We start from the raw sequence: 25,965 nt of genomic DNA, 5'->3' as shown, positions 1-25,965 counted from the left end.
TTGTCTTTTTAAGGTTACTAGTGTACATGTAAGAAAATTATAGGTTATTAAAAACTTTATGAAAGAAGAAAAAAAAAAGAAAGAAAAGAAAGAGACCGAAAGTAGATGGCAGGAAAGACAGGAGAGAGAAATTAATAGGCGAGAAATCCGGCCTTGGGCAGAGGCGGCCTTGGGCGACCCCGCCTGGACTCTGTGCTCGGCGGCCTCGTCGCTGAACTACGTTTCCCGGTAGGCCCTGGGTGACTGGACGCAGCACCTGGAGCGCCGTCGGGGGCGGGGCCCACGCTGCCTCCTCCAATCCCAGCCGTCGCCCGGCAACCTCCGCCTCCGCCGACAAGATGGAGGCTGGATTCGGCCGCCGCCGGGAAGCGGCGCCTGAAGCCGGAGGTGGGGAGGGGCCGCAGCTCAGTCGGCCCACTTGAGGAAGCCGGCCTACGTCGCGGTCCGGAGGTGAGAGCGGTCGGGCGCGCGGGAGCCCGGGCTCCGGGGGGAAGGGGCCGAGGCGCCTATACCCTTGGTTCCCGTGGGGGGAAGGGAACGGACGCGCGCGAGGGGGCCAATCGGGGGCCTCCGGCGGCCCCGCGGCCTTCTGGGAAATGTAGTCTCGAGCCTTCCCCGTGGGCGGGCTTGGGGACTTTCTAGAGCGGGAGGGTGAAAATGAATGAATTTAATTTAAAATTGTGGGTGAGGGACTTACCTGGTGGTGCAGTGGTTGGGAATCGAACCCTGGTCGGGGAAGATCCCACATGCCGCGGAGCAGCTAAGCCCGTGTGCCACAACTACTGAGCCCGCGTGCCACAACTACTGAAGCCCGCGCGCCTAGAGCCCATGCTCGTCAACAAAGAGAAGCCACCGCAGTGAGAAGCCCGCGCACCTCAACGAAGAGTAGACCCCACTGGCTGCAACTAGAGAAAGCCCGTGCCGTGCACAGTTACGAAGACCCAACGCTGCCAAAAATATATAAATAAATAAATTTATTAAAAAAAAAATTGTGGGTGAGCAGGCGAAGGCAGGCATGTGGAGAGGGAGGGATGGGCGCGTGAGTGGTTCGGAATTTGGGGCCTCCTTCCAGGCAGGAAGCCTTCCCCATGCCCACCTCCCCTTTAAGCCAGGTGCAGCCCATGGGTCCCTGAAGGTACTCTTCCTCGGTGCCATAGACACTCCCAAAATACAAAGACCTGTCAGGTACTGTCCTTGTTTTTCACACGCATTCCTTCAAAAAAAAACTTTTACTGTTTTGATCAGGTGCTACTTTCACATGGTTTGAAATGCAAAAGGGACAAAGCGAGAAGCCTGCCTCCATCACTATACTTCATTAAATAATTCAGTCAGCAAGTGACTGTTGGATGCCTCCAAAGTGCCAGGCTCTCTTCCTGGGCCTGGAGACCCAACAGAGTGCTCAGTAGGTACAGTTCCTGCCCTCAGGCAACGTGTGATGGATGCATAATAAAATATAGGTGGGGAGGGCCTCTCTGATTAGGTTACATTTGAGCAGAGACCTGCAGAAGAGGGAATAAGCCATGCAGATTACAGGGAAGGGCCCCCAGTGGGCCAAAGAGCCACAGTAGCTAAGGCCCCTGGGTCGGGAGTGCCCTTAGTGTGCCCTGAGGATGTGGTCAGGAGTACGCAAAGGACAAAGGAGGCCCTTGACAAAGCTGGTGATGATTGTGGCTTTGACTCAGAGGTGGGAGGCCTGGGAGGGCTCTGAGCAGAGGAGCCACTGTTTTGTTTGTTTGCTTTTTTTTCTTTGCCGCGCCGTGCGGCTTGCTGGGATCTTAGTTCCCTGACCAGGGATTGAACCTGTGCCCCCTACAATGGAAGCCCGGAGTCCTAACCGCTGGACTGCCAGGGAATTCCCCCCGACTTGGTTCTTAGAGAATCATTCCGACTGTTGTGTGGAGAACCACCTTCCTCCTCTATCCCCAGGTACTCCACGGTGGTGGCAAGAATTAAGGAGGTTACCTTCTGTGTTAGTTTCCTGTGATTGCTTTACCATATTACTACAAGCTTTAGTGGTTTATTTATTTTTAAATTAATTAATTAATTAGTTTATTTTTGGCTGCATTGGGTCTTCATTGCTGCATGTGGGCTTTCTCTTGTGGCAAGCGGGGGCTACCCTTCATTTCGGTGTGCGGACTTCTCATTGCGGTGACTTCTCTTGTTGCGTAGCACGGGCTCTAGGCGCGCGGGCTCAGTAGTTGTGGCTCGCGGGCTCTAGAGCGCAGGCTCAGTAGTTGTGGCGCATGGGCTTAGTTACTCCGTGGCATGTGGGATCTTCCCGGAACAGGGCTCGAACCACTGTCCCCTGCGTTGGCAGGCGGATTCTCAACCACTGCGCCACCAGGGAAGTCCCGACTTAGTGGTTTAAAACAACACAAATTTATTATCTTAGAGTCTTGGAGGTCTGAAATCTGAAATGGGGCTCCTGGGCTAAAATCAAGGTATTGGCAGGGCTGGTTCCTTCTGGAAGCTCTAGGCTTCAGTGGTCACATTGCCTTCTGACTGAGTGAAATCTTCTGTGTCCTCTTACAAGTATCCCTCTGATTACGTTTAGGGCCCACTGGGATAATCCAGGATAATCTCCGCCTCTCAAGATTATTAACTTAATCACACCTGCAGTGTCCCTTTTGCCCTGAAAGGTAAACTTACTCATAGGTTCCTGGGATTGGGATGTGGATGTGGGTGTGGTTAGGAGCCATTATTCAGTCTCCCACACTGATGTTCCATGTCTCTGAATAGCATGGAGATGCTTCTGCTCATCAGTGTCTGAGAGATGGGTCAGGATTTCTAGACTCTCTTTGCATCTCCTTGTGGTTGCAAGAGGTTTTCTGGGGGAAGAACAAAGTCTCCCCACAGCACTTTTTTTGGTCTCATAAGCTAAAACTAAATGAAATGCTCATCTACACGCAAAGTATGCTTGGAAGTGTGTATGCAGTGTCTTTAGCGTTAGGGAGAGAAGGGACTGGGCCTGCCTCTGAGGCAGTGCTCAGCAGGGCTGGGGGCCTTAGGTCAGAGCATGGGAAGGCCAGGCAGTGGTTCAGACTCTCATGTACTCACACATTAATGCCCATGTGTTCTCCTCTTCAGGCAGAGGCGGGCGTGGCAGGAGAGGCCCAGAGGCCATTGCGGGCACGGCAGTAGCTACCGTGGATGGGCAGTGGGGAGAGAGCTTGTTGAGGTGCATGGCTCGGGGAAGCGGCATGAAGACAACTCCCCACCCGCAGGTGCTGGGGAAGGCGCCCCTTGGGATTGGCCTCCGCCACAGTGCCAAGCGGGACCGGAAGTCCATCACCCTGCATGTGAAGTTGGAGGTGCTTCGGAGGTTTGAGGAGGGTGAGAAGCTGACGCAGATCGCCCGGGCCCTGGGACTGGCCACCTCCACGGTTGCCTCAATCCGCGTGAACAAGGATAAGATCCGGGCCAATTCCCAGGCAGCCACGCCCGTCAGCACCACCCAGCTGACCCGCTGCCGGGGTGTGCTGATGGGCCGCATGGAACGCCTCCTGAGCCTGTGGATTGAGGAGCAGAAGCGGCAGAACCTGCCTGTCAGCACGCTGCTTATCCAGGACAAGGCGCGCCGGCTCTTTGCCCAGCTGCAGCACGAGCAGGGCAGCGGCGCCCAGGCCGAGACGTTCGGGGCCAGCAATGGCTGGTTTGCCCGTTTCAAGGTTCGCCACAACGTGCTGTTGACGGATGAGCCGGCTGTGGCCGACGCCCAGGCTGCCGCACGCTACCCCGTGGTGCTGCACGCCATTCTGGAGGAGGGCTGCTACTCACCACGGCAGGTCTTCAACGTGGACGAGACGGGCCTGTTCTGGAAGCGGCTGCCTGAGCGCATGCTTCTGGCACTGGAGGGGACAGCTGGGCCTGGGCCCAAGGCCTCTAAGGACCACCTGACCCTGCTGCTTGGTGGCAATGCGGCTGGTGACTTCAAGCTGAAGCCCCTGCTGGTGTACCCCTCGGAGAACCCGCGTGCCCTCAGGGGCTGCTCCAAGGCCAGCCTGCCTGTGGTCTGGCGCTCCAACCGCAATGATTGGTTGACACCTAGCATCTTCCAGGAGTGGTTTACTGGCTGCTTCTGCCCAGCTGTGGAAAGCTACTGTGCCAGCCATGGCCTCCCACACCGCGCTCTGCTGCTGCTGGACAGCGCACCCTGCCACCCTGTCCACTTGGGTGGCCTCTCAGCCCATGTGCGTGTTGAGTTCCTGCCCAAGAACACGTCAGCCCTGATCCAGCCCATGAACCAGGGTGTCATTGCCGCCTTCAAGGCCCATTATCTGCGCCGCACGCTCAGCCAGCTGGTCCAGGAGACGGCGGGTACAGACCGGCCCTCCGTGCGGGAGTTCTGGCGCAGCTATACTGTCATGACTGCTGTAGACAACATTGCTAAGGCCTGGGCAGAGCTGCAGCCTGCCACCATGAACAGTGCCTGGAGGAAGCTGTGGCCCGAGTGCGTGCCTGCTGGTGCCCCCGAGCCCAACGCCCTCCCCCAGCTCCGTCACAGCATTGTGACACTAGCCAGCCACGCAGGCCTCGGGGATGTGGCTGAGGCCGATGTTGCCCACCTGCTGCAGGCCCATGGGGAGCCCTCGCCCCGCAGCATCCCCCAGGAGGTGGAGGTTGGGGGTGTCAGTGACTCTGGGCTGCCCTGTGAGGCGGGGAAAGGCTTGGCCTCCAGAAGACCAGAGTCAGATCTCATGGAGGCCATGGTGGGTGTGGAGACTGAGGAAGTAAGTGTGGGTGCGCTGCGCCCTGAGCACCTGGCCCAGGCACTGTCCCACTTTGCTGCCGGCCTGCGAGTCCTCATAGAGAACGATCCCAACCGGGAACGCAGCCTGCGGGTGTCCCGGGGTGTCCACTGTGCCCTCGCCCACCTCCGAGAGCTGCAGCGGGAAAGGAGGCGACAGGCTCGGGCAGTTGCGGGGCCTCAAGGGGCCCCATGATGGTGGCAACAAAGGAGTTGGCAGAAAGCCTGCACTCACCCCAGGTGGGGCCCACAGAGGGTGGGCAAGTGGCCAAGGGCACAAACCCTGAAGGACAGACCTCTTTGGCTGTCCTGTGTGATTTAGGGCTTGGGCCTGACCTCAGATGAGCTTTGTCTGATGATGCTTTGTTTCTGGAGGGTAGACACTGCCACTTCTCACCCATGGTTCTCATACCTCATGCACTGCCATCTTTGTACAGTGGCACCCAGAGTGTCAGGCTTGGGGAACAAGAGGGTGGTGTTCTCTGATTGGCAGATGAGCTGCGGGACCCAGGAGTGCCCATCCGTGTCAGAGACACACCCTGTAGGACAGCGGTTGCCAAGCACAGCCCACCAGGGTAGCCTTCCTTGTGGTGAGGGGCCAGGGTTGAGACAAGCCTCTCCTATTTGCCAGCCCTGACCTGTCCGTGCACCGTTGTTACTCTTCGTAGCCAACTCTGGGTGGGGGTTTCCTGCTCTCCTTGCTCACCTTCTGTGCCATCCTCACTCTTTCTGGCTTCCACGGTTTGTGTTGTCTGAGGTTTCTGGTACCTTCCCTGTGCCCGAGCCTATGGGCGTGTGTGGCTTTCCTTGGTTTGGAGATGTTTTCTTCCCTGGGTTTCTGTGCCGTGGTTGTCTTGGCTTCCCTCCAGCCTCTGAGGCTGAGCCTTCTGACACTTCGATGGTCTCCCAGATCTAGAGCTCTTTGGAAAATCTCAGCCATTTTTGAGGGCTCAGTGTCTACCTCAGGGTCAGCTCCCAGCACATTGGCTGCAGCCCAGCCTCTCCCCAAGGTTAGAAACATGGCTCCAATTCCAATGGATTGGCTCCTTGGACGGTCTTGTTATCTCCGTCATTCCAGCTTGTTCTCCTGTCCCCCTAGATTGTAACAGCAAGCACACTGGGGTATCCACTTGACTCTGTAGACATACCATATGGGCCACCAAAACCCAGAGAGTCATCAAGGGAAGGAGTTCTTGTACTCCAGCTAGGTGAGCCACAGGCGGTGAGACAGGGCTGCCTGGCCTCCTGGACTCCTTTCGACACAGGTACCTGCATGCGTCCGTGAACGTGTGCGCGCGACAGACACACGCATGCCAAGAGTAAAGTTGGGAGAAAGGATTCCTTCTACCTCTGTCCCAGCTAACACTTGAAGTGCTGGGCCTGCTGTCAATACGTAAAAGGGGCCGGAGGCCAGGGAGGGGTTCCAGGGTCCAGCCTTCCTGGGAGAAAGGTCAGATGAGGCCCCTTGTTTGCTTTCTTGGGGAGAGTGGCAAAAGGGATGGCAAGGAGAAGTAGAAGAGCTTTTCTTAGGAGCCTGGTGACTGACTGGATTAATAAACTGCACAAATTATAAGCACTTGTAATGTGCTAGGTGTTGGGGAGACCAGGGTGGGAGAGACTGGCTTCAGGAGCTGCCGGTCCAAAGGCTGTTACATTCTGTGTGACGACGGCTATGACGGGCGACTTGTGAGGGACCTAAACCTAGCTGGGGTCAGAGGAGAGGACATGATAGGGAAGGCTTTTTGGGGAGGTGCTGCCCCAGCTTTTGGAAACCGGTCATTTCAAAATGCCAGGCATCACAGAGGGGCCTGTTTTAGACGGCCCAGCACGGTTTGGCTGGTGAAGCCCTGAGGACGGGGAAGTAGGAGCAGCCTCGATGGAGGCGGAGTGCGGCACAGCAGCTGAAAGAGGCAGGTGACCAGGTAGGAAGAAATGCCACATCCGCCGGGCGGGAGTAGAGAGGCAGCTGAGGGGCAACATGGCACAGTCGAGCGGACGGATAGCGAGGGGATCTGAGGTCGCGCGGGCAGGGCGTGGTGGAGACAACGCGCGGACGGGCCCATCTGGCTCCATAACTCTTTACTTCGGAACCCGGGACACCGCCAGTCGCACCACTGGCGCCCCCTTGCAGGCCCTGAAGAACTCCATTTCCCGGCGGCGCCGAGCGCTGGTGCTCGCTGCCTTCTGGGAAATGTAGTGTCTATAGGTCACCCGGGGTGTTACTGTGGCGGGCCAAGGACTACATTTCCCAGAGGGCTTCGCGGACAGGGCCGGGCTTGCGCACGTTCCACTTCCGGGCGCCGGACGTTGCCAAAGAGTTGCAGAAGTATACTGTTACCTCCCCTTCACCTCCGTGCGCTGGCCTGTCGTGGGGAGGTGGGTGGTTGCTAGGGAAGGGAGGGAAGGGGCGGGGTGGGCACAAGGCACCGGAAGTAGTCCTTGGGACGGACGGAAGCTCGTGGTCCTGGGGCCCCAGGGTGGTTGGTCTTTGTTCCAGCACGGTGTCGTTTGACGCCGTCCGCCTGGCTTCCTGGGGCGGTGAGTCTGGGCGCGACGCGGTGGAGGCTTCGGAAAAGCCCGGGGTAGGGTGTGCAGCTGGCCAGAGGGCGGCAGGAGAAGGGGGGCGGGGGAACACCAGCTACTTTCCGAGGACTCCGGCGAGTCCACGGGGAAGGGCGGCGCGTGGGCTGCTGGGACATGGAGTCCGGCGGGGCTGGGCCTGCACCGGAAGTGATTCTGGGCCGAGCTGGGCTCTCGCCACGCCTCGGGGGTCGTGCACGTGCACCCGCGCTAGTCCCTTTCTCGGCGGAATTCCTGGGCTTCTGTCCACCATTCCACCCAGCTCCCCCTAAACTCACCTCCCCTGGAAAGTCTTCCTGGATTTCTGCAGCTCAGACCACCTCTTTGCTCCTGCTGCACCTGCGTGCGTCCCTCTATAAAGTGAGAGTGCGGGCGGGGTGGGGGGACGCTCCCCGCACAGGGGGATTAAATCCAGATCCTTCCCTGGCCGAAGGCTGTGCAAGTTCGCCCAGGCCACACAGCCTTCGCATTTGCTGATTCCGCTACGTAGACCGTCCTCCACTTTAGCTGTCATCTCAGGGTACTTGGGGGTGAGAGCCGGGGGTTGGGGGCTGTTGGATGGGGCGGCCTGGTTCAGGGGAGCCCTGACCAATGCTTTAAAGACGTGCATTGGCATTGAAAATGATCTGTGTTCTTTTTTCTTAAATACTTATTTATTTATTTTTTTTGGCTGTGTCGGGTCTCAGTTGCGGCACGCGGGATCTTCATTGCGGCGCGTGGGCTTCTCGTTGCGCGCGGGCTTCTCTCTAGTTGCGGCTCGCATGCTCAGTAGTTGTGGCGCGCAGGCTTAATTGTCCCGCGGCATGTGGGTTCTTAGTTCCCGGACGGGGCATTGAACCCACACCCCTTGCATTGGAAGGCAGATTCTTAACCACTGGACCATCAGGGAAGAAGTCCCAATCTGTGTTCTTTTCTGAAGTTACAGTGGTAGCAAATGGCCGTTGGCAGAAAAATTCAGGTGCTCTGCAGACATTACAAAAGAAAAAGCAGATGTCCTCCCCCAGTTCCTTTCTCCAGAATTGCCAGCTGAGGCGTTGCTGGTTTTCAGGATCCTTTTCTGAACACTTGTAGCAGTAGCTCCTGTTTTTTGTTTTGAAATTTTAACATTAGTGGGATCATGTCAGGTGAGGAGGACCACAGCTTACTTTCTTGTTTAGCACTGTAGCGTGGACGTCTCTCTCACTGTCCATTGTTGACCTTGCCTAGTTGAGTTGGGCCGAGCCTCTCAGGCCCCATAGGATTGTGCCATGAGGGAAGGAAGTCCTTCCAGTGTAGGAACCAGCTCTTGCTCTCCCTGTGCGGCTGCACTGCAGCCGTCCCCACTACCATCTTGGCCTTCCAGCCTGTCCCCCACATCACTCTTTCTAGTGCCCCACAGACTGCATCCTTCACTTGCACGGACCCTCCCTGGGCACTGAGTCTCTGCTAGTTCCCGCCAACACCTCTGCTTGGCTGCTGATGGGGTTCTCTCCACCCCTGAGACACTGGACACGTCCACGCCCCATCCCCAGGATTAGCCCTCCTACTGGCCCAGTCTGGCCTGAACTCCTGAAGGCTTCTCTGCAGGAAGCGCTCCCTCACTGTCCTAACCAGATTCCCAGTGTGAGGCATCCTCTTGAGGGCACAGATAGGGAGGTCGAGGCTGGAGGTGTCCCCTTGCCAGGTTGTCAGCTGGCCAGGTGTGGGGACAGTTTCCACCACAGCAAGTGACCTTGCAGGCTATGAGTCGGTGGAGGGGTGTGGGTGGCCCATGGCCCTGATTGGTTGGGTGTGTGTCCCAGGAAGACGGTGTGTGTGGCCTGAGTGAAGGCAGAGAGGCCAGCTTCCCCAGGTTTCGCCATGGCAGCCGACCCAGCACCCATCGGTCAGGAAGAGCTCGTGATCATCAAGATGGAGGAGGATGAGGCCGCCCTGTGGGATCCTGAACCGTTCTTCAAGCCTCAGCCCCAAACCCTGTTGCCTGGGCTTGGTAGGGACCCCCGGCAGTGCTTCCGGAGCTTCCGCTATGAGGAGGCAGCAGGGCCCCGCGAGGCGCTGGCCCGGCTCCGGGAGCTGTGCCGCCAGTGGCTGCGGCCCGAGGTGCACTCCAAGGAGCAGATGCTGGAGCTGCTGGTGCTGGAGCAGTTCCTGGGCGTGCTGCCACCTGACACCCGGGTCTGGGTGGAGTCCCAGTGCCCCGAGAGTGGCGAGGAGGCTGTGGCACTCGTGGAGGACCTCGCTCAGATGTTGCAGGAGACTGGTGAGCCACGGGGGACTGGGCTTGGGGGCAGGGAAAGTGCAGGGGGACACAACTCATGACGCCGGGTCCTGAGTGCCTGCCCGCTCTGCCCAGGCCCTGTGTCCTCATCTCTGGGAAGAAGACTCAGAAGCTGTGACATGTTTGGAGACTTTTCTAGACTCTTAGCCTCCCAGAGGTGTGAGCCTGGGGTTGGTGTAGCATTTCCCCTGCTCAGGTGCACTGGCCTTCTTTCTCTTCCTTTTCTCCTTCCTGACAAAGTCACGGAGTGCGTGCCATGTGGCAGGCCCTGTGGGTCCAGCAGGGAAGGGAGAGAGGCAAGGTCCTTGGCCTGTTGGAGCCCAGTCTGGTTTGAGAGTTGGGACAGTGAGACCTCCAATCACAAGTAGGGTGTGTTTCTTTCTCTAGAGGGGGTGGAGGCAAGAGGAGGTGGGCACAGAGGTCGGCCCGGCCAGGGGTGGCTTTGCAGTTCGTGCTGTGTGATGTCTTCACCTTGGACGTGTGCTTCCGCACCTGTGAGGAGGTGACAGCCGTGCAGCAGGGAGGAGAGATGGTTGGTTACCACCTCGGTCCACCCTGGCGTGTGTTTACTTATTTACTTGTGTATTTGTGCAGTTCCTTTTGCCTGCTTGGCCCCTTGTATCGAGGGGTGGAAACCATAGCACTTAAACAAGCAAACAAAAACCCAGCTTTATTAGGCTCTAACCCACATAATCAAAAAATTTTACACTTAGTGGGTTTTAGTATAGTCACAGGTTTGTACAACCATCACCCATGTCTAATGTCATCACCTTCAAATAAACTCCGTACCCGCCAGCAGCTACTCCCCATTCTTCCCTTTCCTAGTGCCTTGGCAGCCAGCAACCTGCTTTGTGTCTCTGTACACTTTCTTATTCTGGACGTTTTATTAAATGGTATCATACATTTCCTGGAGTCATACATGGCTTTTTATGATGGGCTGCTTTCATCGAGTGTCATGTTTCCAGCGTTCATCCACAGTGTAGTACGTCACTCATCTTTATGCCTAGTCATATTCCGTTGTGTGGTTATACCGCATTCTGTTTATTCATTTATCTGTTACGGTTATTTGGGTTGTTTGTACCTTTTGGCTGTTACGATTAATGCTGACGTGAACTTACGTATACTTTATTCTCTTGCTTATATACCTAGGAGTGGAATTGCTGGATCACACGGTAACTCTGGCCTTTTGAGGAACTGCTAACACACCACTTGTTTTAAGAGAGGGGATTTAATGTAGAGAGCGTAACCTAGGCATTGAAGGAGTGAAAAAGTACAGAAAGAACTCTAAGGTGTCATGGCGGTAGGAACTGCAGGGAACTGTGTCCGCTCCGGGAAGAGGTCGGAATTATGACAGTTAGAGACTCAAAGGAGGGGCTGGGAGGTGGGGCTGCTGCTGGATGGTGCTGGGGTCTCCCAGGGGGACAGCATGCAGCTGGTTCTGCACATGTTGGAAAAACTGCAAACTGGATCTAGCTGCTGCTAAAGAAACCCTTGATAATGCACGACTGGTTTTCACCCAGGCATGAACGTGAGGTGCAGGTGAGACACCTTGTACGCATGGGTCCACAGTCCTCCCAGGGTGTCTGGCTGTCGTGCTGGGCTGTTCTCTGAGCCATGGGCAGCGTTTGTCGTCTTAGGGGACTGTTCTTAGGGAGCTGTACCAGTTCCCAGCTTCCCACGGAACGGATGCTTAGGTGATGCACACTGTTAAAAGAGATTTTGCATTGTAAGAGTGTGGACGTTGGCAAAGCAGCCCGCTGGCACTGAACGGACTTAGGCCTGGTGCTCTCGAGGATCCTCTGGGGCATGCATGGTTATGTCCACTCAGTCCTGAAGCCGCATGGTCTCACGTTTACACGAAAACTCCTGCCTTTGCTCCGTACCCTTACCTGCTCTCAGCCTGTTGCTGGCCCCTTCGATGTCCCCACATGGGAGAGGGTAGGGCCCGGCCCTGGCTTTCTCTGGGTGGTTTTGGAGATGACTGCTCTGATGCTATCAGGGAGACCAGAATGATGTCCCAAGCTCTTCCTTGGCTGTCACTGTTGCTGTGTGTTCGGGGGTCCCAAAGACCCCCCCTTAGCCTCAAGTGATTTGCTAGGAGTCACAGAATTCAACAAGGCTATTATATTCGTGGTTGTAGTTTATTACAGTGAAGGATACAGATTAAAGTCAGCGGTGGAAAAAGGTGCCTAGTCTGGGAGATACCAGGCACGAGATTCCGGGTGTCCTTTCCTGTGGGAGTCGTGTGGGTCGTGCTTAATTCCCACAGCAGTGATGTGCGACGACACGCACAGGATGCTGCCACTGGGGGGCTCGCCTGCAGTGACGTCCAGGATTTTTACTGGGGGTCAGTCACCGAGTTATGGAACATGACTGACCTTAGTTACTCAGCCTGAACTCCCGCCAGAGGTCAGACCTGTACAGTGTGGCCCAGGGTTACTACCATGTCACATTGTTAGCATGAACTATCTGTGTGACCCAAGAACTTAGGTAAACAAAGATGTTCTTATCAGGCAGAATCTTCCAAGGGCTTAGAGGTCTCCTCCCAGGAGCAGGTCAAGGGCCAGACTTTCGTTTGGAGTGTGGAGGGTTTGGACAGCTCAGGCCTGCTGAGTCAGCCCTTTACTGACCACCCAGCTGCAGCTGAAGGAAGCTTCTAATGACTATCTCCTTGGTGTTTCAGTGACTTGGGTTTCAGGGGCCTTGGGTGTGTTCTTGAGGTACGTATGGGTGTGTGCATCGGAAGGGGCTGCCTGTCAGCCAGGGTACGGTGTTCTCTGTGAATCAGAGGGCAAGCGGTGTGTCATCTGGCTCAGAGTGTCTGGCCAGTAGGACATGTTGACCTCCGGATTGATTAATGGGCTTGGGTGCCTCACCCCTTTGTCCCCAGGGTGGGCCTGCAGACACTAACACTGCTCTTTCCCCTCAGCCCTGGCCCAGGCCCCTCCCGAGGACCAACGGTTTGGAGACCTGGCAGAGCCGGCCAAGCCCTTCACGGATGGAGCTCAGGTGAGCTGTGAGTCCTCCAAAGTCAGAGATGCCACATCCTGCGGGACCCAGCCCGCCTCCCACGCCCCCTTCACCCCAGGCCGTGGAGGGTCACATTCAGCAACTGTGCCCAGCCCCCACCCCCACCACCCCTCGCCCTCAGGCTGGGCTCAGGACCTGCCCATCACCCTCTCCCAGCTCCTGGGTCTGAGGATGGGGCCTCCCCAGGCTCACACCATTTGAATACAGAGTACAGTAAGTCCCCTACACACAAACCTCCAAGTTACGAACTTTCAAAGATGCGAACATGCGTTCGCATGTCCAATCACGTAAGTTAGTTCACGTGTCTGGCGTACATTGTCATGTGCGTGCATCCTCTACAAGTGGTTGTGCTTTTGTGTGCTTTACAGTACTGTATAGAGTACAGTAGTACAGTATCTTTATTTCAAGCCCAGGATGTCCGGAAGCAAGCGTAAAAGCAGCGGTGATGTAGCGGGTACTGCTAAGAAGCGCCACGCGATAACGATGGAAACAAAAGTGAAAATAATTGAGAGAGTGGAGCGAGGCGAAAAGATGGTAGACGTCGCTCATTCTTATAACCTGAATCGTTCAACCATCGGCTCAATCGTAAAGAACAAGGACAAGATCATGGAACATGTGAAGTCTGCTATGCCGATGACGTCCACAATAATAACAAAGAAGCGTGGAAAAGTGATGGAGGAGATGGAGAAACTTCTCAGTGTGTGGATGCAGGATCAGCGTCAGCGTCGAGTCCCACTCAGCTTAATGCTGATTCAAGAGAAAGCCAAGAGCCTTTATGAAGACTTGAAGAAGAAACACGGCGAAGAATCAGAGGGCAAATCTTTTAATGCCAGCCGTAGCTGGGTTCACCGGTTCAAGGCTAGAGCCAAACTTCACAATGTAAAAGTGAGTGACAAGGCAGCGAGTACAGATACAATAGCTGCCCGGGAATTTCCTGAAACGCTTCGAGAAATTATCGATGAAGGCGCGTATTTACCCGAGCAGGTGTTTAATGTGGACGAGACAGGACTGTACTGGAAGAGGATGCCGGACCGAAGTTACATCAGTAAGGAGGAAAAGTTGATGCCGGGCTATAAAGCATCAAAGGATAGGCTCACGCTGTTGTTTGGTGGCAATGCTTCCGGTGATATGAAGCTGAAGCCTCTGTTAGTTTATCACTCAGAGAACCCAAGAGCCCTTAAAAACATAGCCAAGGGCTCTCTTCCTGTTGTGTGGAAGAGTAACCCCAAAGCCTGGGTTACACAGGCCATTTTCCAGGACTGGTTTTTCCACCACTTTATCCCGGAGGTAGAGAAATATTGCTTGGAGAAGGACGTCCCATTCAACATTCTTTTGCTGCTTGACAATGCTCCGGGCCACCCCCCATTCATGGACGACTTTCATCCCAACGTCAAAGTAGTGCATCTGCCACTGAATACTACGGCGCTCATCCAACCTATGGACCAGGGAGTTATAGCGACTTTCAAGAAATATTACTTACGTCACACTTTTCGTCAGGCAGTAAAGGCGAGTGACGAATCAGGAACAACCTTGCGACAATTTTGGAAGGACTATAACATCTACAAGGCCATAAAAAACATTGACTTTGCCTGGAGTGAGGTTACGGCCGTCACCATGAATGGGGTTTGGAAGAACCTTTGCCCGAAGTTTGTTCACGATTTTCGTGGATTTGAGAAGGTGGATGAGGAGTCCAAAGAGGTCTTCAGCAACTTAGTGACCCTCAGCGAGAAGCTGGAGCTAGATCTGCAAGAGGACGACTTCATTGAACTCCTTGCTGTGCAACATGAGGAGCTCACTAATGAAGACCTGATGGAATTGGAGGCCCAGAGAAAGGATGAAGAGGGACAGGAGGAAGAAGAAGTAACTGAAGAACCGAAGAGATTCACGACGCAGGAAATGGCAAGGGGGTTTTCTTTATTTGAGGAGGCGCTGTTGGTGTTTGAGGCACAGGACCCGAATGTAGAACGGTACACGAAGGTTGCAGCAGCCGTTCAGAATGCAATCCAGTGCTACCGTGTCATCTATGACGAGAAAAAAAGAGCTACTACGCAGACATCACTGGATCGTTTTTACAAGAGGGTGGATAGAATTAAATCCAGCAAGGAACCAGAGCCTGTGCCATCCACGTCAGGCGTGAGTGAAATTGCAGCTTGCCCTCCGTCTCCTACTGCTGACGATCCTTCAGCCCTACCATCTCCCACCTCCTCTTCCTCCTCCAGTCAGTAACTCTTCCTGCCTGTTCCCTTGATGCCAGCCCCTGGATGCCAGCTGTTGTACTGTACTACGGTACTTTTCAAGGTACTGTACTGTAAGATTAAAAATGTTTTCTTTATTTTTTGTGTTTGTTTGTTATTTATGTATTATTCGTGTGAAAAGTATTATAAACCTATTCCAGTACAGTACTGTATAGCCGATTGTGTAAGTTGGGTACCTAGGCTAACGTCGTTGGACTTACGAACACATTGGACTTACAAACGTGCTCTTAGAACGGAACTCGTTCATACGTAGGGGACTTACTGTAGTTGTAGTCTCTCTTGCACAGAGATAGAAATACAGCAGTCATTATTTATCCTCCCATTTTAAAGAAAAATTTTAAATGTATATAAAACATGTATATGCATTATAAAGTAATTCAAACCTTAAGAGAAGCACATAACGTTGAAACCCCACAGCCAGTCTTCCTCTCTGGAAATGGCCACTGCCACCCATCGTACACCCTTCCTCTTTCCTGTACACACGTGCAATTCACACACATGGGCGTGTGTATGAACGGGGCACACAGACATTTCCAAAGGAAGCCCATTAACGCTCTGCACCTCACTGATTTCACTTCGTCTTGTGTTGAGGTCCCTTCCAGTGGCACAGGCAGCTCCAGCCTTTCTTTTTAGTGGCTATCTTGGAGTCATGTGCCCAGCCCCGCTAGGGAATGTGGGCCGCTGTTGGTTTCTCATCCCAGAACACACACCCTCATCTTGGCTGCTGCCCCTCTGGCTCTTCTGCCCCTGGGCCTGCCTGTCCTCTGGGTGGCCTCAAGACACAGGGACCAAAGCTTATCTCTGTGTCACGGGGTGCCTGCATGTCTTTGATCCTGGTGGGTAACCCAGGGGGCTTCCCCAGGAGGACAGAGGGACTTGCTCACACGTGGGAAGGAGGGCAGACCAGCCAAGGAGTATGGCTGGGGTCTCCTGCCAGGTGAGGGGGGAGAGTGGACCACACCCTGGCCTTTCCCACCCTTGACTGCCATTCCTGGTCTTCCTGAGACACTGCGAGGCCTGGGAACGCCTGCGGTGGCCCTGCCTAGATCTGCCCAAGTCCGGCTCAGCCGGTGTCCTGCCGGCAACTCTCAGAGAACACCCAGGGCTGCTTTACTGTCAAACTCCCATCACCAGTCGGGAGTGTAGAGCTGGGCTCTGAGAGATGCTGCTCCTGGAAGAAACAAGGTGCTTGGCCCACCCCCCTGTGGAAGGACACTGGGAAGTGGGTCTCCTTGGCCACCTCGGGGCCCCAGGGCTGGAGGCAGGCCTGCCCCTCGCCGGGTTCTCCAGGAGCCCGTCTGGGTAATTGAACCCTGCATAAGTATTTCCTTCATTAAAAAAACCAAAAACAGGGACTCCCCTGGTGGTCCAGTGGTTAGGACTCCGCTCTTCCACGGCAGGGGGCACGGGTCCGATCCCTGGCTGGAGAACTAAGATCCCCCATGCCGCGCGGCTTGGCCAGACCAACCAAAAAATCAAAACAACACACAAAACAAAAACCTTGAGTCCTGACACCCTTAATTAATGACATTGCTCAAGGTCTTGCGAGCTCGGGGCCATGAAGCGTGTTGGCTCCATGGACAGCTCGTTCCTCTGCTTTCCCGGGTTGCCACCAAGCTCTGAGCTGAGGTTTATACACTGTGGCTGCCCGTCCCTGGGCCCGGCTATGACGTGCTGGTAATTTCTGGGTTCTGTATTTGGTCTGACATCAGTTTGTGGTGTATTACGCCACCCTGGATGCTTCAGGAGGCCGGCGAGTAGGTGACCGGGGATGGTGGTGTCAGCGGGGAAAAGTGGTAGAGGGTTTTCAGAAAAAAGTGGAAGAGTGGAAGGAAAGTGGCAGAGGGTTTTCAGAGGCTTGCTGCAATCCTGGGGGTGGAGTCTATTTAGTCCACGGGGCCAGACTCATCGAGTGGCCGGATGTGGCCCCGAATCTCCCACCTAAAGAGAGAGACTAGTCAGGGACCTCTAAGGGTTTTACCCAGGCCCGTCAGCACTTCCCACCGGTAAACGTTGTCTCCCCATTTTACAGCGGGTCAGGGCTGGGGCGGCAGCGGCCCTGAAATCAGCGGGCTCAGGGCGGGAACATAAATATTCTGTTGTGGTGTCCGGAGAGAGTGATGCGGGCCCGAAGCCCCCCCTGAAGAGGCCGCCGAGGGCGGGCCAGCGCCCAAGTGCCAAGCGGGACCGAAAGGCCATCAACCTGCAGGTGAAGCTGGAGGTACTGCGGCGCTTCGAAGCCGGAGAGAAGCTCAGCCGAATCGGGAGGGCACTGGGTCTCTCCACCTCCACTGTGGCCACCATTCGTGACAACAAGGACAAGATCCGAGCGAGTTCCCAGGCGGCCACCCCGCACGCGGCCTGTAAGCTGACGCGCAGCCGCAGCCTGGTGATGGAGAACATGGAGCGGCTGCTGAGCGTGTGGATCGAGGACCAGAACCGGCGTGACGTGCCGGTCAGCGTGGTGCTCGTCCAGGAGAAGGCCCGCAGCCTGTTTGAGGAGCTCAAGCGGGCGCAGGGTGAGGGCTCCGAGGCGGAGACTTTCGGCGCCAGCCGCGGCTGGTTCGCGCGCTTCAAGGCGCGGCACGGGCTGCGCAGCCTCGGGGCTGGAGGCGAGGCGGCGCGCGCAGACGCAGAGGCTGCGCGCAGGTATCCGGCGCTGCTGCGGAGGGTGATTCAGGAGGGCGGCTACACGGCCCGGCAGGTGTTCAACGTGGACGAGACCCGGCTCTTCTGGAGGCGGCTGCCGGGCAGGACGGGCCCTTCCATGGCGGAGAAGCCAGGCCCCGGGTTCACAGCCGCCCAAGATCTCCTGACCCTGCTGCTCGGCAGCAACGCCGCCGGCGACTTCAAGCTGAAGCCGCTGCTGGTGTACCCCTCAGAGAACCCGCGCGCCCTCCGGGGCTTCTCCAAGCCCAACCTGCCCGTGCTGTGGCGCTCGCACAGGAAGGCCTGGGTCACTGTGAGCCTCTTCCAGGAGTGGTTCGTGCACTTCTTCTGCCCCGCTGTGGAGAGGTACTGCGCCCGGCACGGGCTCCCGTATAAAGCTCTGCTCGTCCTGGACAGCACTCCCGGCCGCCCAGGGAACCTGGACGACCTCTCCGACCACGTGCGCGTGGAGTACCTGCCCAAGGACACCACGGCCCTCATCCAGCCCATGACCCAGGACGTGGTCGCCACGTTCAAGGCCTGCTACCTGCGGAGGGTCTTCCGCCTCTTGGCGGCGAGGGCGGGAGGCGCTGGCGAGCGGTCAGCGGCCTCGGACTTCTGGCGGGACTATAGCATCCTGGACGCTGTGCACAACATCTTCGAGTCCTGGGAGGAGGTTCCGCCCGCGACGTTGAACCAGGGTTGGAGGAAGCTGTGGCCCGAGTGCCTCCAGCACGACGCCAGCCCCCGACCCGGGGAGGCCCTCCCGCAGATCAGGCGGGACGTCGTGGCGCTGGCGCACGGCTTGGGTTTCGGGGAGGTGGCAGAGGCGGATGTGGCTGAGCTGCTGCAGAGCCAGGGCGCAGACCTGTCCAACGAGGAGCTGGTGGGGCTGGAGCAGGAGCTGGCAGCCGGGGAGGAGGGTGAGGACAGCTCGACGGCTTCCCGCCAGCTCACGGCCAGGTACCTGGCCAAGGCCCTAGCACATTTCGATGCTGGCCTGCAGATCGTCAGGGACAACGATCCCAACCTGGAGCGCAGCCTCCGCGTCTGCCGGGGCGTGAACAACGTGATCAGCTGCTATCGGGAGCTCTTCAAGGAGAAGAGAGGCCCCAAATAGTGTGTGTTGAGGGGGAGGGGGTGTTGGGAGTTCTGAGGCCTCCGGACTTTGTTGGGGAGAGGGGGTCCTCCCTCCCCATCTTTCACATGGAAGTGACACTGGTCTGCATGTTTCCATTTCATTAATCCCTCAAATGTTTTTCTGTCAGCAAATTAGTGTCTCAAGTGAACTTCTCAAATATATGGTTTTAGAAGCCTTGGTGAATTCTCAAGTGACTTTATTGCATCCTGGGCCCTTTCGGAGCAGTGCATCCTCGGTTTCCTAGTGGAAGCCCATGAGGAAGCCGGAATCACCGGGTAGCACCCCTGGCACGGTATTCCTGCCACCTTGCTCACTGCGCTGAGCTCTTCCTGTATTCAGAGCTGGGGCTCACGGAGCTGAGAGGGGTTCAGAGAGGGGTTCTGCTTGTTTTATGGCCCGCTCACCCTTCAGCTGAGCTTCAGGACCTGCAGGCGGCAAAGGCTGACCCCGGATGAGCACCCAAAGAGACTCAGGGATCCAGAGAGTGGGCCTGGGTGGGAGGAGTGTCCGGCCACACACCTCCCATCTCTGTTCTCTCGGGACACTGGATGCGTCTTGTCATCTTGTTCTGTCCTCTGAAATGATGCTGTGCCCCTGCTGACTGGCCGGGGGGGAGGGGGGCCGGGAGGAGAGACTACAGCCCTTTGTGGGTGAGCTGGTGAGGCAGCGCATTCGCCAGGCTCCCCGGCCCCGGCGCGGGCGTCCTCACGGCTGCAGGCCCGGCTGCAGGCCTGCTGCTAACTCTCCCTCTCTTCTTGTCTCTCTCCTCTGCTGCTCCCTCTCTCCACCAGTTTCCGTTTGACTCCTGCCATGCCCCTTTGACTCTTCTTCCCGTGGACACGGGCTCATTCCAGGCAGTGGTGGCGTTTGGAGACAAGGCCCCGATGCCATGTGGGAAGACTGGGAGGCACACGATGCCCCACAGAAGGAGGGGTAAGGATGTGGGGTTTGGGGTAGGGTTGGCCTTACTTCAGGACGCACGGGTCCTCAGGTGAGTGGTCCCTGTCTCCAGCCAAGGGGCCCTGTTAGAGGAGGCCTTCCCTGAGCCTGCCTTCCTTCTGCAGGAGGTGGGGGGCAGGGGGTGGGCGGGCTAGCCCGGGAGATTGGTTGGGGGCTAAATTTGGCCTGAAGGTTTTGCTGGGGAGCCCAGGTGCCCTCACATCTCCCATCTGCTGTCCATACACCCCGGTGTACACCTGACTGAGGTATGCCCAGAGCCGACCTCTGATCCCATGCACAAAGCAAGCACTCCCTGCTGGCTGGACCTCTTGCATCCGCCCCAACTCTTGGGCCATCGTGGGTACCCGTAGCTCTAGGCTGTCCTGGGGGTGGCCACTGTGGGTGTACCTGACCAGGGATGCTGGTCTGCTCCTGCTTGGCTATCTGCACCGTTCAGTGTAGAATTAGAGCCAGAAGAGAGACTGACTTTAAAGGACACTTCTGGGCATATTAATCACGTTAAGGCTGTACACGGGTCTTCTCTTCCTGGCTGGGGTCTGGCTGGACACGGGGTGTTTTCCAGGGGTGCTGGGCGCGGAACCGGGCCCCGGGCGCTGGGGCCGGAGCGGGACCCAGTCCCCGGGCGCTGGGGGCGGAGCCGGGCCCCGGGCGCTGGGGGCGGAGCCGGGCCCCGGGCGCTGGGGGCGGAGCCGGGCCCCGGGCGCGGAGCCGGGCCCCGGGCGCTGGGGGCGGAGCCGGGCTCCGGGCCGCTGGGGGCCCTTCGGGTTCGGGCCAACAAAGAGCAGCCCGGATACCCACGCCCACGGCTGGGCCTGCTGGTCTCTCCGTCCTGTCGGGCACAGTGTTCACCTCCCCCTGCTGCCCCGGCTCGCCTATCTCCTGTCGGGTGGTAAGCTCTTCGTCCCAGCCGCCATCTCCCGCAGCAACCACCACTTCTCCAGCCTCGGGGATGACCCAGGACCCTCCCTGGGCTCCCCGCCTGCCCCCCTTGGTCGGTGTCCTCAGTCCCCCTGTGCTGACAGGTGAGTGTTCCCTCCAGACGCTCCCAAACGCTTCACCCCAACATCCTCCCCGGGGTCGGCCCCATGTACTGTCGGGATGTCCCCTGTCACCAAGCCCCAACTACATGGCGAGGGCAGGCATCGGGCTTGCAGCAGGTACCGCTGTGTATCCTGCTGTATACACAGGCATGACCCTGCCCCAGGGTGCAGGAAAGGCAGCCCTATCTCAGGATATGGGGAGACGACTGACTGACTACAGGGCGGACGTCAGCTCTCGGCGCACTAGGCAAGAGCAGCCGGGTTCTCGCTCCCTGGACCCTTTCTCACCTGACTGTGACCCGGCTTTGTTCCCACCCCCGTTGTCCCTCCATTGGCCTCGCTCTTGTGAGCAGAGCAGGACAGTGTGGTCAGCGGTCACAGGCTGAGGCACAGGGACACTGGCTGACCCGCGTGCACCCATGCTGACCCCACGGAACGGGCACTGCACCAGGGCCTGTGCGGTGCGGGTTCACCTGCCCACAGAGAGGCCGGGCCTCTGTCCTGGCTCCAGAGGTCACCTTGAGTCTGACGGGAGTGTCCGTGCTCCATGGGCCTCGCTCCAGGCTGGTCTGTGCTGACGGCATGATACACAGTGGGGCTTCCTTCCCCGGGGGCTGGAGGCCGAGGTCGGGCACATGGTGGTCCTCATGTCGACATGACCGACCCCAAAAAACCCTGCACCTCAGGATTCAGGAGGGCTTCCCTGGGTGGCCACACCCAAGGGACCCCGATGCTGCTCCTGACCTCTGCCCTCGGCTGATTTTAATCTACACCCTAAGCAACTCTGTGCCAGCTGCAGAGAGAGGGGGCTTGTTCATACCCCCCTCCCTGTGCACGGGGCTCTCGTGGACAGGCCCCTCCCAGGATATGGAGCTCACCTGGGCATGTACCCAGCAGCCCACGGGGCTCTCGTGGACAGCCCCCTCCCAGGATATGAGCTCACCTGAGCAGGTACCCAGCAGCCCACGGGGCTCTCGTGGACAGCCCTCTCCCAGGATATGGAGCTCACCTGAGCAGGTACCCAGAAGCCCACGGGGCTCTCGTGGACAGCCCCCTCCCAAGATATGGAGCTCACCTGAGCAAGTACCCAGCAGCCCATGGGGCTCTCATGGTCAGGCCCCTCCCAGGATACAGAGCTCGCCTGGGCAGGCACCTGGCAGGGCTGGGCACACAGGAACCGTGCACATAGCCCTCATTGCAGAGCACCCCCAACTCACCTGTTGGTCAGAGCTGACCCTGAGCACCTCAGAGCAGGACCTGAACTAACAAACAGCAGCTCCTGGACATGTCTGTGACCCTGGGCTTCACTCTGTGTGGCCTCCCTCCACCGCGTCTTCCAGAGGCTTCCAGTGCCGCCGGGGCACCAGGCCTCTGTCTCCACCCACCACCCCTCCTCTCCCTGACTCCTGGGTTCCTCTCATTACGAGAGGGTCTTCTTAAAGTTGTCTCCCACTCATGGACCAGATAAAATGATTAGAAAACAGGACTTCCCTGGTGGCGCAGTGGTTGAGAATCCGCCTGCCGATGCAGGGTACATGGGTTCGTGCCCCGGTCCGGGAGGATCCCACATGCCGCGGAGCGGCTGGGCCCGTGAGCCATGGCCGCTGAGCATGCACGTCCGGAGCCTGTGCTCCGCAATGGGAGAGGCCACAGCAGTGAGAGGCCCACGTACCACAAAAAAAAAAAAAAAAAAAAAAAGATTAGAAAACAAGCCAGAGCTGCAGCTCCCTGTCTATCCTGACTCAGGAGTCCACACCTGTTCCTTGGACCTGGCCGGTGCAGCAAGGCCCATTTTCTGCAGCTATGAGCCCGTGATGGGTGAGGATTGGCTGACCTGGGCAGCATGACCCGGCCGGCCAGCCCTCCCCAGGTGTGCCTGGTTTGAGTTCAATATAAACCGCTCCAGGCAGCAAGAGCCCCTGCAGCTGTGCCTGACGCCATATTCTCTGCCCCGTCAGCAGTCTCGGGTCTGGGCTGCTGGGAGGGAGTGAGGGGCCACGGCTTTGTGGGTGGCCCAGTGTGAGTGGGGCTCTGCTGGACTTTCTGCAGGAGTTGCCGGGCTGCCACCTGCTAAAGAAGAGGATGTGTCACCCATACCTGCCGCTGGAATTTCTCCCCGGGCAGAGGTGAGGAAAGAAAAAAGCAGTGGGGGCCGGGACAGGAGGGTTACCTCAGGCAGGGAAATGGAAAGCTTCCAGAAGAGCGCCCGCGGCCAGGACCATCCCGGCTGGCTTGGAGGCACCAACTCGGCCTGCGTGCTGTGGCTGGTGTGACTCCAAGCCCTTTCCTCTAGGCTTTCAAGTCCTTGCACACATTCAGGTGTTTTACCTGGGAAGGGTGGGAACAGTTCAGCAGCAGCTGGCCTGGGGCTCAGCTCACGTTTACTCACAGACGCCTCGGCACCGTCCCCCAGGCTTGCAATGAGGACGCTCCTTGCGGGGTGGGGGGCTGCTGGCTGCATGCGAGACGATTCCCCACCTCTGACCAACTTCAGAATTGTCTACCACTGGAGCAAGTGCCCTGATAGGGTTTTCATCTGTATAACTGGTGGGTTCTGTTTTTTTTTTTTCTTTTTTGGTTCAAGGTAGGTTTTATTGCTCTTTTTTGTATTTATAGATATAAGCATGGAAATAATTCATTCATATAAATACATCTATGGGAAGGGAAGAAATTTATTTTCTGTTTTATTTTTAAAATTTTATATATTTTTAAATTTTATTTTTTTTATACAGCAGGTTCTTATTTGTTATCTATTTTATACATATAAGTGTATACATGTCAATCCCAGTCTCCCAATTTATCCCCCCCACCCCCCGCCACGGCTTTCCCCTCTTGGTGTCCATACGTTTGTTCTCTACATCTGTGTCTCTATTTCTGCTCTGCAAACCGGTCCATCTGTACCATTTTTCTAGGTTCCACATATATGCATTAATATACAATATTTGTTTTCCTCTTTCTGACTTACTTCACTGTGTATGACAGTCTCTAGATCCATCGATGTCTCTACAAATGACCCAATTTCATTCCTTCTTATGGCTAATAGTCCGTTGTATATATGTACCACATCTTTATCCATTCGTCTGTCTGTGGGCATTTAGGTTGCTTCCATGACCTGGCTATTGTAAATAGTGCTGCAATGAACATTGTGGTGAATGTGTCTTTTTGATTTATGGTTTTCTCTGGGTATCTGCCCAGTAGTGAGAATGCTGGATCATATGGTAATTCTATTTTTAGTTCTTTAAGGAACCTCCATACTGTTCTCCATAGTGACTGTATCAATTTACATTCCCACCAGTCGTGGAAGAGGGTTCCTTTTCTCCACACTCTCTCCAGCATTTGTTGTTTGTAGATTTTCTGATGATGCCAATTCTAACAGGTGTGAGGTGATACCTCATTGTAGTTTTGATTTGCATTTCTCTAATAATTAGTGATATAGAGCAGCTTTTCATGTGCTTTTTGGCCATCTCTATGTCTTCTTGGAAGAAATGTCTATTTAGATCTGCCCATTTTTGTATTGGGTTGTTTGTTTTTTTAATATTGAGCTGCATGAGCTGTTTATATATATTGGAGAGTAATCCTTTGTCCATTGATTCGTTTGCAAATATTTTCTCCCATTCTGAGGGTTGTCTTTTCGTCTTGTTTGTAGTTTGCTTTGCAAAAGCTTTTATGTTTCATTAGGTCCCATTTGTTTAGTTTTCTTTTTTATTGCCTTACTCTAGGAGGTGGATCAAAAATGATCTTGCTGTGATTTATGTCAGAGTATTCTTCCTATGTTTTCCTCTAAGAGTTTTATACTGTCCGGTCTTACATTAAGGTCCCTAATCCATTTTGAATTTATTTTTCTGTATGGTGTTAGGGGGTGTTCTAATTTCATTCTTTTACATGTAAGTGTCCATTTTTCCCAACACCACTGATTGAAGAGACTGTCTTTTCTCCATTGTATAGTCTTGCCTCCTTTGTCATAGATTAGTTGACCATAGGTGTGTAGGTTTATCTCTGGGCTTTCTTTTTCTTTTCTTTTCCTTTTACACCTTCATTGGAGTATAGTTGCTTTACAATGGTGTGTTAGTTTCTGCTGTATAACAAAATGAATCAGCTATACCTATACATATATCACCATATCCCCTCTCTCTTGCATCTCCCTCCTACCCTCCGTATCCCACCCCTTTAGGTGGTCACAAAGCACCGAGCTGATCTCCCTGTGCTATGTGGCTGTTCCCAGTAGCTATCGATGTTACATTAGGTAATGTATATATGTCCATGCCACTCTCTCACTTTGTCCCAGCTTACCCTTCCTCCTCCCTGTGTCCTCAAGTCCTTTCTCTACGTCTGTGTCCTTAATCCTGTCCTGCCCCTAGGTTCTTCATAAACTTTTTTTTCTTTAGATTCCATATATCTCTGTTAGCATACGGTATTTATTTTTCTCTTTCTGACTTACTTCACTGTGTAGGACAGACTCTAAGTCCATCCCCCTCACTACAAATAACTCAGTTTCATTTCTTTTTCTGGCTGAGTAATATTCCATTGTATATATGTGCCAGATATTCTTTATCCATTCATCTGTCGATGGACACTTAGGTTGCTTCCATGTCCTGGCTATTGTAAGTAGAACTGCAATGAACATTGTTGTACATGACTCTTTTTGAATTATGGTTTTCTCAGGGCAAATGCCCCGTAGTTGGATTGCTGGGTCGTATGGTACTTCTATTTTTAGTTTTTTAAGGAACCTCTATACTGTTATCCCTAGTGGGTATAGCAATTTACATTCCCAGCAACAGTGCAAGAGCGTTCCCTTTTCTCCAGTAAATGCCCCTCCAGCATTTATTGTTTGTAGATTTTTTGATGATTGCCATTCTGACTGCTGGGAGGCGATACCTCACTGTAGTTTTGATTTGCATTTCTCTAATGATTAGTGATGTTCAGCATCCTTTCATGTGTCTGTTGGCCATCTGTATATCTTCTCTGGAGAAATGTCTGTTTAGGTCTTCTGCCCATTTTTGGATTGGGTTGTTTGTTTTTGTGATATTGAGCTACACGAGCTGCTTGTAAATTTTGGAGATTAATCCTTTGTCAGCTCCTTCATTTGCAAATATTTTCTCCCATTCTGAGGGTTGTCTTTTCGTCTTGTTTATGGTTTCCTTTGCTGTGCAAAAGCTTTGAAGTTTCATTAGGTCCCATTTGTTTAGTTTTGGTTTTATTTCCACTTCTCTAGGAGGTGGGTCAAAAAGGATCTTGCTGTGATTGATGTCATAGAGTGTTCTGCCTATGTTTTCCTCTAAGAGTTTTATAGTGTCCGGTCTTACATT

The 25,965-nt window shown here is 55.3% G+C and overlaps 1 protein-coding gene and 1 long non-coding RNA gene across 15 annotated transcripts in view; both read left to right on the top strand.

Annotated features, from left to right (window-relative positions):
• The first annotated feature begins 293 nt into the window (after positions 1–293).
• Positions 294–18,836, top strand: LOC137215620 (tigger transposable element-derived protein 1-like). Of its 14 annotated transcripts, none has more exons than XM_067721080.1 (5): positions 294–450; positions 2,555–2,639; positions 3,088–4,730; positions 12,514–12,593; positions 13,028–14,946. In XM_067721080.1, exons 3-5 carry the CDS (start codon positions 3,183–3,185, stop codon positions 14,838–14,840), a joined length of 3,441 nt encoding a protein of 1,146 aa, XP_067577181.1. In that variant the 5' UTR covers positions 294–450; positions 2,555–2,639; positions 3,088–3,182; the 3' UTR covers positions 14,841–14,946. The 14 variants fall into 14 exon arrangements, with proteins under 14 accessions (XP_067577181.1, XP_067577182.1, XP_067577183.1 ...); XM_067721082.1 differs by lacking the exon at positions 294–450 and adding an exon at positions 1,527–1,926; XM_067721081.1 differs by lacking the exon at positions 2,555–2,639.
• Positions 18,837–20,378: 1,542 nt separating this feature from the next.
• Positions 20,379–25,965, top strand: part of LOC137215670 (uncharacterized) — a 65,530-nt gene continuing 59,943 nt past the window's right edge. Inside the window, exons 1-2 of the long non-coding RNA XR_010939374.1 lie at positions 20,379–20,641; positions 22,709–22,785. This is a non-coding gene — a long non-coding RNA (uncharacterized lncRNA). The remainder of the gene's footprint in view (positions 20,642–22,708; positions 22,786–25,965) is intronic.

This window comes from Pseudorca crassidens, chromosome 20 (assembly GCF_039906515.1).
Source record: "Pseudorca crassidens isolate mPseCra1 chromosome 20, mPseCra1.hap1, whole genome shotgun sequence".
NCBI lineage: Eukaryota > Metazoa > Chordata > Mammalia > Artiodactyla > Delphinidae > Pseudorca > Pseudorca crassidens.
The sequence above is the reverse complement of the archived record's forward strand: the minus strand, read 5'-3'. Positions and strand labels throughout refer to the sequence as shown.